The 17855-nt window shown below is 38.6% G+C and overlaps 1 protein-coding gene across 3 annotated transcripts; it reads left to right on the forward strand.

Moving 5' to 3' along the window:
* Positions 1–2826: 2826 nt before the first annotated feature.
* On the forward strand, positions 2827–10831 carry LOC148878457 (vacuolar protein-sorting-associated protein 11 homolog). 3 transcript variants are annotated; one of them, XM_088954956.1, is made up of 7 exons: positions 2827–3281; positions 5407–5580; positions 5730–6053; positions 6166–7938; positions 9777–10188; positions 10325–10579; positions 10667–10831. In XM_088954956.1, exons 1-5 carry the CDS (start codon positions 3060–3062, stop codon positions 10164–10166), a joined length of 2883 nt encoding a protein of 960 aa, XP_088811082.1. In that variant the 5' UTR covers positions 2827–3059; the 3' UTR covers positions 10167–10188; positions 10325–10579; positions 10667–10831. The 3 variants fall into 3 exon arrangements, with proteins under 3 accessions (XP_088811082.1, XP_088811073.1, XP_088811064.1); XM_088954947.1 differs by having other exon boundaries at positions 10325–10570; XM_088954938.1 differs by having other exon boundaries at positions 9777–10579.
* Positions 10832–17855: the final 7024 nt, after the last annotated feature.

Here is a 17855-nt window from a genome sequence, read left to right on the forward strand (position 1 = left end):
GATAGAAGAACAGGATGATACGAAAACAAGAAAGATGGACGGAGAAGATAATAATTTCTCTTGATGTTAAATTCAATATGTTACATCCTATTTATAATAGAGCTAGGGATATTAGAATACAAAAAGGATATGTACATCTAGTACAATTAATTAGATTAGAATTATCTCTCCTAAGATTAAGGAGATAATGATACTAAGTGTGATAGAATGCGCTAACACTCCTAATGGGTTGGTCCGTGCAACAAAACCCAATCCATGGAGGAATTTTCCAAGCCTCATGGAATATGTTTTGTTGGAAGGTGATCCCATTAATAAAGGAGCAGAAGCAATACACACAAGTTTCTTGATTTTTTTCTTTTAAAAAAAATAAAAATATAAATTTTCAAGCAGAAAATCATAGCGGCATTTTTTTTTTGAAAAAATGGTGCTGTATAAACATGTTGTTTTGCATTTTTCAAAGTTATGTTAATTTTTTTCAAACTACACCTTTCTCAATTTTTAAGACATGGTCCGGGAAAAAAAAACTCTGTATTTGGAAGCAGTGTAAAATCCGATTCAATATAACTTTACACTCTGGTTTAGTTTTACCGCCGTTTAGTTGGAGTGTAAAATAAAAGCAAATATTGATGTAAACAAGCTTTTCGATAGATTTTTACATCAAGAATTGATGTAAAAAATGCATAAAAAAAAATCAATGTAAAAACCTCTTCTCGTCTCTCCATCGGTGTAAAAGGTAGTTCTCCCAGTAATATCTCTCTTCCTTGATCGGTGCCATTGCTTCTCCGGTGAATATGACTCTCTTTCTCTCTCTCCCTCTCTCTCCAAGAGCAACTGTTGCGGCAGCCACCATGACCTAAGATATCCAATTGCGATCACAATCATGACCTTAGTCAGTCGGCAGCCACCACGATGTGACGTCCAGGATTCTGAGATGGAATCAGTCTATCGGCAGTGAAAACCTAGACATGTCTTGGACAAGAGAGAAGCTTCTGCAGCTACATGGTTTGGAGTATAGGCAAAGAACCTCCAGATTTCGATCTCAAAACCAGTGTCTTAGTCTATAAGCCTAAATCCTACAAAGCTCTTGTCACATGTGCAGCATATTTCAATCCCAGAGCCAGATTTCGATCCCAAATTGATTTACCCTGGGTTTTCCTGTTACTAAATTTCGTTTAGAAATCCTACGTAGCTCTTGTTCTTTCTCACGTTTGCCCTTTTAATTTCTTATAAATGTTTAACACCGATTCATCATTCATCCACTCATTCATCATTGAAAAATAGGAGTTGTTGTTCTATGATGAAAATGAAAGCATTTATCTCAATTGAAGACTTAAGCGATGCTACCTTTTACATGTATCATCCAAACACACGAGTATAAAAGGAATACAAAGCCGGTTTGCTTTTTACACTTTAAAATCTGACTGTTGTAAAACTTTATTACACGGCAAACAAATGCAGCTTAAATACCAAACAGCATAAGATTTCCCAAATATTAAATTTATGATGTGGCATGATATGATGCCCATGCTTCACACCTACCATGTGATGGTAAGAAGTGTAGAAGGCTACACGTCAAAGTACTTAATTGTCAGATTCACAAGTGACAAACGTGTGGCGATGAAGCTATGAAAATGAGAATGTGGGATCAATACTAAAGCGAGGGAGAAGAGAGAACCAACAAAGGGATCCATACTTCAATTGCAAAACCAGCGAATTGCATGCTGACAAAGTGACAATGACAGAGAAATTAGCTATTTAGCTCATATGACGTTACACGGGGGATATTGTGGTGCAGCTTGGGCAGGTGGGTCCAACCCAAGCCCAAGCCGTTTCAATCCGAATTTTTGTATAAATTTGGCTTGAGTTTTGGGGTTGTGGATTGGCTTTGGGCCAGAAAATTTGGGTCCGACTTAAAGTTGGGTTGAGGCCTAACCCAATCTGATCCTATCTGAAAAAATATATGTGATATTATATTTATATAAAAATATCATTTTTTTCTAATTAAGTATATATGTTAATATGCATAAAGTATGTATATGTGCATTTTTAAATTGGGCCATAAATCCCAATAAAAGATGAATGTGTAACAGTATATACATAATTTCTTTTGTATCTGACCAATTTGCCCAAGCCCGACTAACCTAACCTGGCCCATGTTGAGTCCGAGCCCAGCCCAAGTTGTGTTGGGCTAAGCTCAGGTAGGGCCAGGCCCAAGCCCGAGGTTTGAACCTTTAGGGTTGGGCCTAGGTTGACCTTCAATTCGGGCTAAGTTTGATTCCAGTTATTTATTGGGTTTGGGCATAGGAGTGCAAGTCATGCGGGCTGGTTCGGGTTTATGGTCAATCTAGGCCCAACACTAAGATTTGGGCCTAAATCCCGAATTCAAGTGAACCTGAGGTCAAGCTTGATCTTCCCAATCCAGACCTAGTCTGCATAGAAATTCGATGTATTTGGGTTAGACTTGCGTCTAAGCTAAATTCGGGTTGATCAATAAATCCATTCTAAAATTAATGTACATATATACATATACTATATGCATGCATATATAAATACACATCTATAATATGTATGTATATCAACTTGAATGGTTTAACTGAGGTTAGATTGGGCTCGGATTGGAATAAGGTGGATCAGTCTCGGAATGAGTTTGAACTACCTAAGGGTTAGGCTGGGCCCATCCAAAAAAAGAAGAAGACCTAAAGGCCCAATCCGATGACTGAAAATTCAACCCTACACAGTGTAAAATTGCAGGCTGGGTCTGTGTGAATTCGGGTTGGGGCCGCCCAAAGCTGCATCCTTATTAGGCCCGGCCGGGCTATGATCAACGCCGAGGTTTAGGCGCTCAGCTATTCTTATGTATTTCCTCTCTCCTTGGAGACAGTGTGAGAAATGAAAATCTCGGAGGAAAAAAAAAAAAGGGAGCCCATATCAGAATTTTATAGTCTGCATTGCCAGCGGTGTCAGAAAAAGTGTCTGAGAGAGAGAGAATCCTTGCCTCAAGTATAATTTTGTCCACGAGATTTCAGTTCTCGCTCTAACCTGGTTTTGGTGCCATAGAGATGTATCAGTGGAGGAAATTCGAGTTCTTTGAAGAAAAATCTGCCGGGAAAAGCTCAATTCCCGACGAAGTCACCGGAAAGATTCAGTGCTGTTCGAGTGGGAGAGGGAAGATCGTGGTCGGTTGCGATGACGGCTTGGTGAATTTGCTGGATCGTGGGTTCAAATTCATTTATGGTTTCCAAGCTCACGCATCTTCTGTGCTCTTCATTCAGCAGCTAAAGGTAGTATGGGTTTCTTCGTTCTTCCCCTTTTTTTCTTCTTTTTGATTCTCTTTATTCGCCTCTTTCCTGTTTCTTATTGATGCCGATTTTAAATTTCTTCAAAAAAAGAAGAAAAGAAAAAGGAAAGGAAGAAGAAAAGAAGGATGTTTGCATTCTAAAGAGTGGCACTTGAGTTCCTTCCTACCGCCCCTGCCCTGACTACTTGACTTGCCCATAGAAATGGTTTCGTCTATTCTAGATTTAGTACACATTAGATTCAAAGAATATAATAAGAAAATTGTATGTTGTATTCTGTATAGATTGATTGAAGTAACTAATCAAGTTACAGAGTTGAGTGGCCTTCCAAAAACGGTGACAATGAGCTTTTGGTTTTGTTTAGTTCTTTATTTATCCATCTTAAATTGCTCCCTTTACTGGTATTTGCGGATGGGCTAGATTAGCCAACAAGTTGAAAATTCCTCAATTCTATTGTGTTAAAGGGAATGCCTGCTCAGTTAACGAAAACCAAGCCTTAATCCCAACTATATGTGCATAGTTGTCAAGGTGGCGCCTATGCGCCCTAGTTGATAAGCACCCACGGAGAACTGCCTTGAACAAGGCACTATATATATATATATATATATATATATATATATATATATATATATATATTTATTTCCTGATATTCTAAGAATAAAATAAACATTATCAACAATAAATTATTCATTTTCTTGGTTTATTTTCTAGTTTCTTTTTAGTATTTTCTTAAGTGTTAACTGTTAAGGTTCAACCAATACACATGGTGTGTGTTGTCTTGAATCCTTGTAGACTTCAAAGCCTGAATTGATAAGCAGGGAAGAACTTCAAATTTTATCCAATTAAAACATTCTTCTTGTTCTTCCACCTTTTTTTCTTCTTTGCTTAAACAAAAACAGGGGCACAGCCCCTATAATTTCGGAATTTTCTTTTCTTTTTTCTTTTGATTCTCATAAATATGTTGATCTTCTATATTTTGATCTGAAGTTTATGCTTATTTGATGAAGGTCATTGATAATTGCTAGCACAAGATGATTACTGATTGCTAATGAACCTAGGGAATTATCTTGGGATTTAGGATTTTTATCTTAGGCAACAAGGCACCTCCTCCCCCTTTCTCCTAGCCTCACCTTGGCACCTTGAAAACTATGCATGCCCGGGGGGCTAGACGAATCCTGTCATGCCTTCACACTCTATTGAAGAGTCATGCCTTTTGTCAAATGATACGGACATAGCTAGGTTCTTATTCTTTTCTATGGGCACCTTTTGGGAATTGTTTATGTACTCTCTTTTAACTGACTAAATATTAATGTTGTTAAGTTGTGGTAACCCTTGTAGAGTTATTTTTTTGTTAGACTTGGCCATTTATGCATTGCAACAAGTTGCTTCAGATTTTCTTGACGCTGGTAACATCTGTTTTGAAAAGTCCAAGTGGAAGATGCATCTTGAATAATTAAACAAAAAAGGGAAAATGAGGACAAATTGAAGAGGAAACATGACAAAGTGATGTAAGTTTCAATGAACATTATGGTGCTTGTAGCCTTGTATTTTTATATGAAACCATAAAACATCTTGTATATATAAGGACTTCTGGAATTCATTGCTGCTCCAAATTGAGATATGTTTAACTTGATGCAGTATTTTGTATCAGAATCCTAGTTCTTAAGTCAGAAGCTATCTTCGGGCTTCAATCTGAGCCAAGATAATCTCGTGTTTGGCATGGCATGCTAATCATCTAAGGATAACTTATCTTCCCTGATGTCCAAGCTAAATTTTTTCATACACCAAAAGCATGTCACCTGTGGTAAATGGGTTTACACTTACATGTGATGTGACCTATGACTTGCCTAGGGAATTATATCAAGTTATTTGTAACCATTGTATCCACCTACAACCTCGTCCTAACTCCTAAATGAGGTCCATAAACTATCAACCGAATGACTTGGTTGCATAGATTAGAAACAAGATTTTTTTGTACAAATTTAGTGAATTACCAATGCAATTTCTTATCTCATTGATGATGACAGCTTTAAACTTGATTGGCTTATAACTGCTTTTCTTACCTATCTTATATTAAAATTTAACAAGTTTCTTATTATGCTTAAATTAGCAACGCAACTTCCTGCTGACTATTGGAGAAGATGAACAAACATCACCACAGTTGTCATCTATCTGCCTTAAGGTTTTTGACCTTGACAAGATGCAACCAGAGGGTTCCAGCACATCAACTCCTGTTTGCATTCAAATATTGCGGATATTCACCAACCAGTTTCCTGAAGCAAAGGTGCACAGTATAGCTTCTTTTATCTGTTATCACTTCAGAGTTATTCAATATATTTGTAGATAGGCAGACGTGTGCCTTAATTTTGTATTATTATGGGTGAAATCTCTGATTTTTGTTGAGTATAAGACCTTGTACCTGATTTTCTGCAGATTACATCATTCTTAGTCCTTGAGGAATCTCCACCTATATTGCTTATCTCCATAGGGCTAGACAATGGTTTTGTTTACTGCATTAAGGGGGACATTGCACGTGAGCGCATTACCCGCTTCAAGCTTCAAGTGGAGAATGTTTCAGATAAGAGCCTTTCTTCTATTACGGGCCTAGGGTTCCGAGTTGATGGTCAAGCCCTTCAACTCTTTGCTGTGACACCCAATTCAGTGAGCTTGTTCAGCTTGCAGGATCAACCCCCTAGGAGGCAAACCCTTGATCAGATTGGGTGTAGCGCTAATAGTGTCACGATGAGTGATCGCTCGGTATGCAGTTTTGGTTGCTTTTTGTAGATTAGCTTTGTTGTGTCAAAGCTTCCTCAAGTATCATTATATTATTTTCATGCAATTGAGAAGTTTGTCCTTGTCAAATAACCAGGAGCTAATAATTGGGCGTCCAGAGGCTATTTACTTCTATGAAGTTGATGGCCGTGGCCCTTGTTGGGCATTTGAGGGGGAGAAGAAATTCCTTGGATGGTTCCGTAGGTACCTCTTATGTGTTATTACAGATCAAAGAAATGGAAGAAATACTTTTAATGTATATGACTTGAAGAATCGTCTGATTGCCCACAGTTTGATGGTTAGAGAAGTTTCATACTTGCTTTGTGAATGGGGTAACATAATCCTTATAATGAGTGACAAAACAACTTTGTGCATAGGAGAGAAGGACATGGAAAGCAAGTTAGATATGCTTTTCAGGAAGAATCTGTATACTGTTGCTATCAATCTTGTTCAAAGCCAGCAAGCTGATGCAGCAGCAACTGCTGAAGTTCTAAGGAAGTATGGGGATCATTTATATGGGAAACAAGACTATGATGAGGCTATGGCTCAGTATATACACACTATTGGTCACCTTGAACCTTCTTATGTGATACAGAAATTTCTTGATGCACAAAGAATCTACAACCTTACAAATTACCTGGAAAAGTTACATGAGAAGGGACTGGCTTCTAAGGATCACACCACTCTCCTTCTTAACTGTTATACTAAGCTGAAAGATGTTGAGAAATTGAATATGTTTATCAAAAGTGAAGACAGTGTTGGAGAGCATAAGTTTGACGTGGAGACTGCAATAAGGGTATGCCGTGCTGCAGGGTATCATGAACATGCCATGTATGTTGCTAAGAAGGCAGGAAAGCATGAATTATACTTGAAGATCTTGCTCGAAGATCTTGGTCGATATCAAGAAGCACTAGAATACATTTCCAGTCTTGAACCCAGTCAAGCAGGTGCCACAGTGAAAGAGTATGGAAAGATTCTCATTGAGCACAGGCCCATGGAGACAATTGAAATACTCATGAAGCTGTGTACTGAGGAAGCAGAATCAGCAAAAAGAGGGAAGCCAAATAGTCCATACATATCTATGTTACCTTCTCCTGTTGATTTCATCAACATTTTCACTCACCACCCACAGTCTCTTATGTATTTTCTCGAGAAATACACCAACAAGGTGAAGGATTCACCTGCTCAAATAGAAATTCACAACACACTATTGGAGCTCTACCTGTCTAATGACTTGAATTTCACATCTGTCTTACAAGAAAACACTGTTTTTGATTCTAGAGCAACAAGCTCAAAGGGAGCTGCTAAGATGCCTACAGACGATTCAAAGGAAAGATCAATTGCTAGGGGGAAAGGTATTGAGAAGGAAAAGGATTGCCTGGGAAGACTTGACAAGGGACTGCACTTGCTTAAGAATGCATGGCCATCTGACCTGGAACATCCACTGTATGATGTTGATCTTGCTATCATTCTTTGTGAGATGAATGCATTTAAAGAAGGGTTATTATTTCTGTATGAGAAGATGAAGCTCTATAAAGAAGTGATTGCTTGCTACATGCAAGCCCATGACCATGAAGGGTTGATTTTGTGCTGCAAGAGGCTGGGGGATTCAAGTAAAGGAGGTGATCCATCTCTTTGGGGTGATCTACTGAAATACTTTGGTGAGCTTGGAGAAGATTGCTCCAAAGGAGTAAAGGAAGTTTTGACTTATATTGAAAGGGATGACATATTACCTCCTATTGTTGTTCTTCAGACACTGTCCAGGAATCCATGCCTTACTCTCTCTGTTGTCAAGGATTACATTGCTAGAAAACTTGAAGAAGAATCAAAACTGATTGAAGAAGACCGCCAATCTATTGAGAAGTACCAGGTTTGTGCCCATGCAGCTATTGGACACACTTTACTCCTGTTTATTAGACTGGCATCTTCCATGCAATGAAACTTGGGATTTTTTTTTTTCAATATAGCCTGAAAGCTGTGTTTGGCCGATAAGGTGGAACTGAAAATGAGTTCCATTCTGCCTCAGTTCTTGGGACTTGAAATGCCCCCTTCCCCCAAAATAAATCTCTAAACATGCTGAGCTTGAAGGCTTAAAATCTTCTAGTTTCTGAATTCTGTTCCACATAAAAGTAGTTTCAAGTAGAGGAATATGGAAAATTGTGTGAATCACAGGTGACCAATTCTTTTTCAACCCCAAATTCCATCAATCCAAGAACATCTCAAGGGAGTATTCAGTTGCAATCACAAATCAATTCGAGGTGGACTCACAGTACCATGATTACTATTTCATTGCTAGGCTCAGATGGGCTTATATCGGTGTATTACACGTACTAACATAAAAGGCTTGTTTGCAATTATGCTAGCATTTCATAACTATTAGTTTTATTTTTGTACACTGTCCATGCCAATATACTTTTTACTCTGAAATCCTTGGAATAGTACATTCTTACACATTTTTCTCTCTATATATCTTATGTCAGTGACTTGGTATAGGTCTAGTTTAAAGTACATTAATGATAGAGTGAAAAAAAAGTGGTAACTCCTAAAACCCAAAAAACCTTGGATAAGGACGCCAGAAATGGTATACTAAAGGCAATGCATCAAATAATGTCAACCCATAGAAAAGATCTCATAGAACAAATATCTGGATACACCCTCTCAAACTAAGCTTATCTGCAATGGAGTTAGCTGATCATGGGTTAAATCTGAACTAGCTGTTAATTATCTAATAAAATGGCACATATACCATGGTCACATTGAAATGGAATCCAGCCAACTAAAACTTGAGAAAATCTTATCTGAAGTTGCTTCCTCCTGATAGACAGTTCATTCTTAGCCCTTGAATAAGGGCAAAACTCTTGGCTCCTAGGGAATCAATCTCTCACTTATTTGGCCTGAAAAAACCATAACTAAAAGACCCTATATTCTTATAAGGTTAGCTCTGCAACCAAGTAGGCCATTACTGTCTTCACTGAGATGGGGTGCTTTACCATGCCCTTTGACCAAGTTTGAATGTGGTATTTGAGTTTTTTTCAACTGGTCAATGCAGCTCTTTTTGTACAAGAAAAACAAATGTTTATACATCAGCTGGTGGGTAACCGATAACAGAACTACTCAGTGCTGGTCCTGGCTATCCATGATCTTGGGAATGGTTGACTGGATACAGACCTTACATCCAACATTTTTAGCATCAAGTGGCCATTCTCAGACTTGAATCCAGGTTCTCATGCTTGCTAGCCTGAGGTTTTACCATTGCACCAAGAAATGGCCCCATAACCGATAACAAAGGCAAAATAGATTTTTCTTGTCTTTCAAGTCTGATGCTCATGCTCTTTGCTTTTTTGTTATTTTCTTCACCTTATTTAAGGAAAAAAATCTCTAATTCAGGCTACTGAATGCTTATTGTCAGCCTTTGATCTTAATCCAGTTCTTCAGTTTAGGTTAACAACAAATCCTTGGTGTAATTTGTTATGAAAAAAAGGAAAAGATGCAAATGGAAATTGACAATTGATCTAGTATCCAAATGAGTATTCCTAGATCTTTTTAATGGTTGTAATTATTGGTCAACAGAATTGATACATGGAAATTGGCAGTTGATCTAGTATCCAAATAAATATTCCTAGATATGTTTAACGGTTGTATTATTGATCAACAGAGTTGATACAAAGACTCAAAATTGATGTTTCCAGTGAAACATTTTCTGTGCAGGAAGAAACCTTAGTGATGAGGAAAGAAATCCAGGATCTTAGGACTAATGCAAGGATTTTCCAGCTTAGTAAGTGCACTGCATGCACTTTTACCCTTGATCTCCCTGCTGTGCACTTCATGTGTATGCATTCATTTCACCAGCGTTGCCTCGGAGATAATGAGAAAGAATGCCCTGAGTGTGCTCCTGAGTACAGATCTGTCCTGGAGGTGAAGAGAAGCTTAGAGCAGAATGCCAAGGACCAAGATCGGTTCTTTCAACAAGTTAAGAATTCAAAGGATGGGTTTTCTGTGATTGCTGAGTATTTTGGTAAGGGGGTTGTGAGCAAAACTAACAATGGCACTACTGATGCTTTTAGATCAGGAAGCACTGCCCTCGGTAGTATCTTCTGACAAGGCTCGTTGATTATGTTAGGTAATTTTTATGGAACAACCTTTTAATTTTTTCATGCTTTGTCTGGGACTTATATGCAACATGACTGGGGCTGAGCTGAGGGATTGGATGGTGCAGTAATGTGCTTTGCTGTGAGATTAAGTTCTATTTGTACCAGGTGTGGTCTAGCCAATTGATCAGCTGATTGAGTGAGGGAAAGAAAGATCCAAATGTCATTAACTGATACATTTAATGAAGGTTTTAGGGGTTATTCTATTCCATGGCACGAGTTATTCTTGCCTCCTTTGTGAGAATTGGTGGAAAAGACTGGTCTTTTGTGTTTTCATGTCATCTTTTATGTGAGATAGGAATTGCTGAAGAAGTTGATGCGATTGGAACTACAAATGTGGAAGAAGAGTTCAGGGTGAGGCTTGTATGTATTATCAGTTTTTAATTAGTTTTTCAAATGTATCTTAATGTATATAAATATCAATTCTAATTTTTTACCTTTTTTTCATAGGTTGAATACACACATAAAGAGCAGAAATATATGAATGGATGAAGACATTTTGGATTGACATTTTATTTGTGGTTTTATATGTTTTGAAATAATTGAGCATTTTGTAATAGTTTCAAAACATAGATGCATGGTTTATATTTGAAATATATTAGATTCTATTATAAATTGTTTGCACATTCAATGTGAATGGGAATGGAATAGCATGTGATGTATGTATAAAACGTATTTGAAATGAATATGGACAAATAACAGGTTTCTCTTATTTAAGATAATTTTATATTTTTCACATGTTTAGAACTGGTCAATTTATTTCGGCTTTTCTTGCTGCTTATTTCTATGGGTTGTAATATGGACATATTGGTTATAAGTTTTTCCCATATCATGTCTTTCTATGGTCCAAAAATCTATGTTAGTGGCATGGTTTTAAAAGGCGGCTGAGGTGAGGCGAGAGGTGCACGCCTCAAGGCGAGGCGGCCAAATTTCGCCTGGCCTTGGTAGCCTTAATTTCAACTCAAGCGGCGTAAGCCTCAATTTTAGTGAGGTATAGGCCTTTGGCTTTTCGCCTCAATTTACATGAGGCGGTAGCCTCAAGTTAAAAGGGTTTTGGGTGGGGAAAACTTGATTTCATGATGGGTAATTTAGGAAAAAATTAAAAGAAAAAGTGAGCCCCGAAAAGTGTAGGTTTCCATCGACCAAAACTGCTATTCCCCTTTTTTGTTCAACCGAATTCATTTCAAGAAGACTTCTCAGTTCTCACTTCTCACAGACCGAATTCAATATTCAAGATAAGAATATTGGAGGGAGGAAGACAAATCGAATCGTGCGTATAGAGTACACGTCCTCCTTGAACTGTGCGTAATGCGTAGTTCAATATTAAAATGCATTTCAGTATTTCCTGAACTGAAATGCATTCTAGAAATATATTGAATCTGGATGAATATTAATTTGTTATTTCAATGAACATAATAAGTGTTGTGATGATACATGTTGCATACAATGAATATGATATTATTATTTATTAATTTGACTACAAATTTGTTACTCTCATTTGAATGTTTCCTTTTTTTTTTGTTGATATATCCTTGGGTTATTTTTTATACAAATTTTGGCATGTTCAACTTGATTTGAACAATTAGCAATTGTTGAACCATACATTAAGTCACAAACAATTGTATAAACTTTCAATTATTTATCTTTTCAAAATTTTTAAGTTTTTAATTTGAGGTTTATGCCTCAAACCGCCTCGAGGCTTACGCCTTGCCTCTTTAGCACACAATCGCCTCGCCTTCACCTCTAACCTTTTAAAACCTTGGTTGATGGTTGTATCCAATACTGTATTCTAATTTAAGAAAACCCTTAGAGTTGAGAGTTTTTATTTCATATAAGTGGCATACTATTTTTTTTCAAGAGAGAGCACCTCAAAAGTGGATGCTCCCACTCAAAAATAATTAAGGGATTTGTTTTGAAAACGCTGAAAATGTGGGGATGGTTAACTATGTTCACTAGACAGTTCCATAATTCATATAAAAGAAAGTGAAAGTAATGTCGGAGTCACTTCTTATTAGTTTTCTAATTCAAATGAAACATCTCCACATACATCCAAAAACGTTAAGAGTGGTTCTAACTTCTAATTTGTTTTTAGTGGCTAGAATCCCTTAATGTTCAGTCAGTTGGGTCCAGGGGTGGAGTCAGGGGTGGTAGGGGGGGTCATGGGCCCATGGCCCCCCTATGACTTTTTTTTGGTATTTGGTGTCACACACCACTAAACCCCCCATCCCTTTCCCTAAACCGATGGTTGCAAGAATAATTGATTATGCGCCAATGTTGAAATGAACCAATTAACATACCAATGAGTCGCCCCTTGATTGGTTCCCTATGACTTTAAAATCTCAACAATTTCTATTTACAACCCACTTGTTTTTTTAGCTCATCTACGCCTGAATATTAACTTTTACCCCCAATCAATGTTTATCACTTTTTGGCCCCTCTTCCCACCCCCTGCTTTGCCAAAGCATCAGCAAATGCATTTGCTGTTCTCTTGACCCATTGAAACTTGATTTCCAATCCTCTAGTTAGCCTTAATCTCCCTCATCTCATTAGCATATTTCCAAAGTCTACTACCTTCTTGTAACCAACTTAAGACCAACTTTGAGTCCCCTTCAACTACTAACTTTTGTATATTCAATTCCTTAGACTTCCTTATACCCTCCAATACTACATAGACCTCAGCTTTGAGAGAGTTTCCAAACCCAATGGAACCTGAATACATAAAAGCACCTTCTCATCCTCATCTCTGAAAACCCTTCCTACACCTAATGGACCTGCATTTCCTTCACTACTTCCATCGAAGTTTAGTTTTATAAGTCTACTTCCTAGTGGTAACCAAACAAGACAAACTAAAGAACGAGAAGGAGCAGAATTTGCCACCTCTAGCCAACTATTTAGCAACATATCCGTAGAGATATCAACAAACAGGTCCAAGGATTTTAGCCAATGTACCACCCTCACTGTTACTACTTCAATAAGGCATTCTTTACTTCTTTCAATTTCAAAGAAAATTCTGGTGTTCATTTCCTCCCAAAGAGTCCAACAAACAACAGCCCTCGTACATCTCCACCTTATCCTTCCCCTATTGTTTGGCCAACCAAAGAAAGAGGGGCTAATCAAACTTTGAATGTTTGGTGGTGGGGTCCACCTACAACCAAAAGAGGAAAGAAACCATTCCCAAAGATCAATAGCAAAAGGGCAAGAAACTAATAAGTGGTAGGAGTTTTTACCATTAGCCTTGCAAAGAATGCACCAATTCAGAGACAAACACCAAAAAGGCCTTTTTCTTTGGAGTACGTCACATGTATTACATCTTCCAATGAAGGCTCCCCAACAAAAGGCTCCAATCCTTGGAGGAATCAGATCACCCCAAACATCCTTAACTAAAAAGTTTTGTGCAAATGGACTGGATGAAGGTAGTAGGGACTTAAAGAAAGAGGCACAAGAGAATGTTCCAAAGGAAGTTAGGGTCCACAGTCTCTTATCCCTCTCAAAGGGATCCAACACCACCCGGTCTAAGATCTGAACCAGACTCATGGCATTTTCAACCTCTACATCCCTTAAGTCTCTTCTAAGCCCCAGATCCCAATCAAACCCAAAATTAGACTAGGAAGGAACTAGAAAACTAGACACAACATTGCCCTTAAATCGGGAGAGTGAAAACAAGGAAGGGAATTGGTCTTTCAAAGGTATCTTACCCACCCAAATGTGCTCCCAAAACTTTACCTGATTCCCAAAGCAGAGGTCATACCTGAAGTGCTACAAAAAGGAAGGAAGAATGACATGTATAGATTTCAAAGGAGAGGCACCAACAGACCTTGCCAAAGTCCTAGTGTCCTAGCCATCATCTGCCTGACCGTGAATACTTAAAGTTACCATTGTCCACAATTTATCCCTTTCATCTCCCAACCTCCATAGCCATTTCCCCAACAAGCCTTCATTTTTTCCTCCGAATGTTACCTAAACTTAACCCTTCATCAGCCCTACTCCTAGAGACTAGTTCCCAATTCACCCTGTGATCCTTCCTCTCCTCCCTTGGTTCCCACAATAAATCTCTTATTAACTAGCTAGTGTAGACCTGATCAAAGTAATTCTACAACCCAGAGATAAATAGTTTTTCCAAGGGGCTAGTTTCTTAGCAAATCTATCAATTATGGGGCTCCTAAAGCTCTCTTTCCTCGGGTTATACCCTAAGGGCATCCCTAAATAGTTTAGCGGCCATTGAGACATCGTACAACCCAAAGCTTCATCCCTCTTCAATATATCTCTTTCTTCCATATTGATCCCCACCACACAGCTCTTATCGAAGTTCGCCTTCATATTTGACATTTGTTCAAACACTTGAATCACCAATTTCAAGTTTTTGACCCATCTCACATCCTCCCCCTCACAAAATAGAATTGTATCATCAGCAAACTGTAAGTGAGTGATAGGAATGTTGTCTTTTCCAACTCTTCATCCCCTCATAAGACTTCTTGAATCTGCTTTCTCAATTAGCCTCCCCAACACTTTAGTGATCAAGGTGAAAAGAAATGGAGAGAGGGGGTCCCCTTGTCTAATTCCCCTAATAGTCGGGAAGCCTTTCCAAAGCCCTCTAATGTCTCCTAATTCCCCCCAAAGTTCACTTCTTTCTCTATAACCAATTGGACCATACACATTGGTTGATACCCACTCAAATCCATCTACCACGTGTCTTAATTTGATAGAAACAATCAACTTCCCAATCAGCTTCTCCACTCCAAATCACAGCCATACCTTAGGTGGAAGCTAGGACAGGATCGACGAAAGAGTGAAGGGTTTCCCTTTTAGCTAAGAAACTAGGATTGGGGTAAACCGGATTCCATAGTGGGAACTATAGGTTGGAAAGTTCTTTCTACCAAAGAATTCTCTTTCAGTGAAATCCTGAGGCTCTATAGCTTGTCTCTAAGTTGGTCCTTAAAGATTGGCTAGTAGTGAACATCTCCTACCAGCCCACCAAAATCTTGCTCTTTGTCCATCACTTGGTTAGGTTGATCCCCATTTGATTCCATAATAACACCCCTACCGACCAAACCACTCTTAGTAATTTTTAACTTCTCCAATTCCTTAGACAACATCAAATCAGGGGCTTTGTTCTTTATCAAGCACAAGCATGGTATCAGTCACTTTGTTTTCAAGGTTTGTTGCTGTATTTAGAATGACTCCCTCACCCGAAAGAGGTGAACCAAGCCCAGCTCCTGAAGTCACTATAAACTTCCCGCAATCCTCTTTGACATCATCACCTCCAATCGGGTCCTCTTCTAAGAACAGAAATTCTGCATCAAAGCTTTACTCTTCCCACATGTTCACTTTTACTTGCAGATCTAAGAAGGCTAGACTTTCTATATCACTCCTATATGAGTTTTCACTATTCTCTTCATCAGACCACCCTTCTTTCCCAAGTTCCAGCAGACTTCTCTTCATAGATCTGGGATTCTGCATCGAAGCTTTCCTCTTCCCACAATTTCACTTTTACTTGCAGATCTAAGATGGCTAGACTTTCTGTATCACTCCCATATACCCTTCTTCCCCAAGTTCCAGCAGACTTCTCTTCATAGATCTGGGATTCTGCCTATCCAATGAAATCCTATTTAAACCCTTAGCTGACACCCATTGTAGTGAGCTATTTCTAGCTGAAGTTGCTCCAAAATTGCAGCACCCAACAGAACAACTCGATGAAGAAGGTGATAGACCATTCTTCTAGCCTATAGAGTCTCCCAACTGTTCAACCATGTGACCTTTTAAAGAGACACATGACTTATTTAAGTCTAAGCCATTCACTTGGGACACTTTAATTCCCAACCTTTCAACCATGTGACCTTTTAAAGAATCACATGACTTACTTAAGTCTAAGCCATTCACTTAGGCCACTTTAATTCCCAACAATTCAACCATGTGACCTTTTAAAGAGTCACATGACTTACTTAAGTATAAGCTACTCACTTGGGCCACTTTATTTTACAACTGTTCAACCATGTGACTTATTAAAGAGTTACATGACTTACTTAAGTCTAAGCCACTTACTTGGGCCAGTTTACCATTCGGCCCACTTGATAAGTCTTGGGCAGTGGGCTTTTTCATATGCCCATCTTTGGACACCTGTAAGCCTTCTTTACTAGACAAATTCTGGTTTAGGCCTACAACTAGCCCAACTGCTTTGGACTTTACCTGGGCCAACCCCTCCCCTATTTTAAATCTAGTTTAGTTGGTGCCATATGCCCATCTTTGGACACCTGTAAGCCTTCTTTACTAGACACATTCTGGTTTAGGCCTACAACTGACCCAACTACTTTGGACTTTACTTGGGCCAACCCCTCCCCTATTTTAAATCTAGTTTAGTTGGTGCTTGAAACCACCTATGCATAGGTCCAGCTACCTGTCAACTGGTTGCCTTCCATTTTGGTGCAAGATCCATTTACATTTGAATCCACCAATCCTCTAATGCCACACAGAGCTTCTTCTTCAACCTTCTTATCTCCCTCTTTGTGTGCCTCTCTCCAAAGCTGAGCTTCAATGGCTAATACTAACCAAACTGAGACAACCTGCCCTTCCACCCTCAGTTCCACTTTCAGTGGTATCTCCTCTGGTTTTACTCCACTTAGACTAATAGCTACAGAATGGAGATCTCCCCAGTAAGCCCCATCAAGGGTCACACCACACAAATTTGCAATCAATTCAACAATTTCTTGCCTCCACGGGTGAAAAGGCAGGCCCAACAGTCTCACTAGAACCCCATCTTCTACAAAGATGTCTCTCGAGTTTGATCCTAGACACCATCTTGAGATTATGAAATTTCCAATATTGGACTAGATGTTTAAGGCCATGACTTCCACTCTATCTTCAAGCAAATCAAGCACTGCCTTACATTTCTCAAAGGGTGTTGAAATGAAGGTTTTCTTCAGCTTCAGCCTTACTACTAACAGATCTGCAACTGCCTTCTAATCCTTTACCCATGAGCTAGCTATTACTATAAGTTTCTTTTCCCAATCTTCTTTCTTTAGATTCACTCCTATTCTTTGTCTCCTTGCACTATTCGCTACTACAAGAAACTCCTGCTTGTCCATCTTATCTTGACTTGTATAAGAGTTATCTATTTCTTTCTCTATTTTTCTTCTTTTGTTATACCTCCTTCTTGTTTTCCTATCTTCCATTTCAGTATTTCTCCCAAAGCCCCACTTATCTCCTTTCGTCCAAGACACTGCCTTTCCTCTGGGAAGCAGACAATCTGTTCCGTTCCCTTACCAAAGTACTTTGCTATTGATATGAAAGGCCCTTTAGAGTTTACCTTGCTTTCTATCACATATTTTCTTCCATCTTCAAAGAGATATTCTTTGCAATTGGTTTGCTTGCCCTTGTAATTTGCTTGCTCCACAAACTCCTTGACCCATTGAATCACTTATAACCCTGCTAGCATCACCATCCCTTTCTTAGCTTCCTTAATGTTCAAACCCTACAACCCTTTCAGCCTCATCTCTTTGAATAGAAATGACTTCACTTCTACCTTCAAAACATTTTTCCAAAGACCTACAACTTGGAACCTCCCTTTTTGCGAGCCCATGGTGTTTACTATCTTTTCTTCAGCAAGTTGTGAATCTTCTCTTCACCAATCAATTCCAAGATGACA

The sequence above is a fragment of the Nelumbo lutea genome, chromosome 1, assembly GCF_056320005.1.
Source record: "Nelumbo lutea isolate HS-2025 chromosome 1, American lotus-T2T, whole genome shotgun sequence".
Classification (NCBI taxonomy): domain Eukaryota; kingdom Viridiplantae; phylum Streptophyta; class Magnoliopsida; order Proteales; family Nelumbonaceae; genus Nelumbo; species Nelumbo lutea.

Bases quoted from the DNA above. Each gene is read 5' to 3' on its own strand.
- LOC148878457 (XM_088954938.1), top strand. From the start codon at position 3,060: ATGTATCAGTGGAGGAAATTCGAGTTCTTTGAAGAAAAATCTGCCGGG. The intron at 3,282-5,406 runs GTAGTATGGGTT...TGCTTAAATTAG, and splicing joins TCTTCATTCAGCAGCTAAAG to CAACGCAACTTCCTGCTGAC. The intron at 6,054-6,165 runs GTATGCAGTTTT...TCAAATAACCAG, and splicing joins TCACGATGAGTGATCGCTCG to GAGCTAATAATTGGGCGTCC.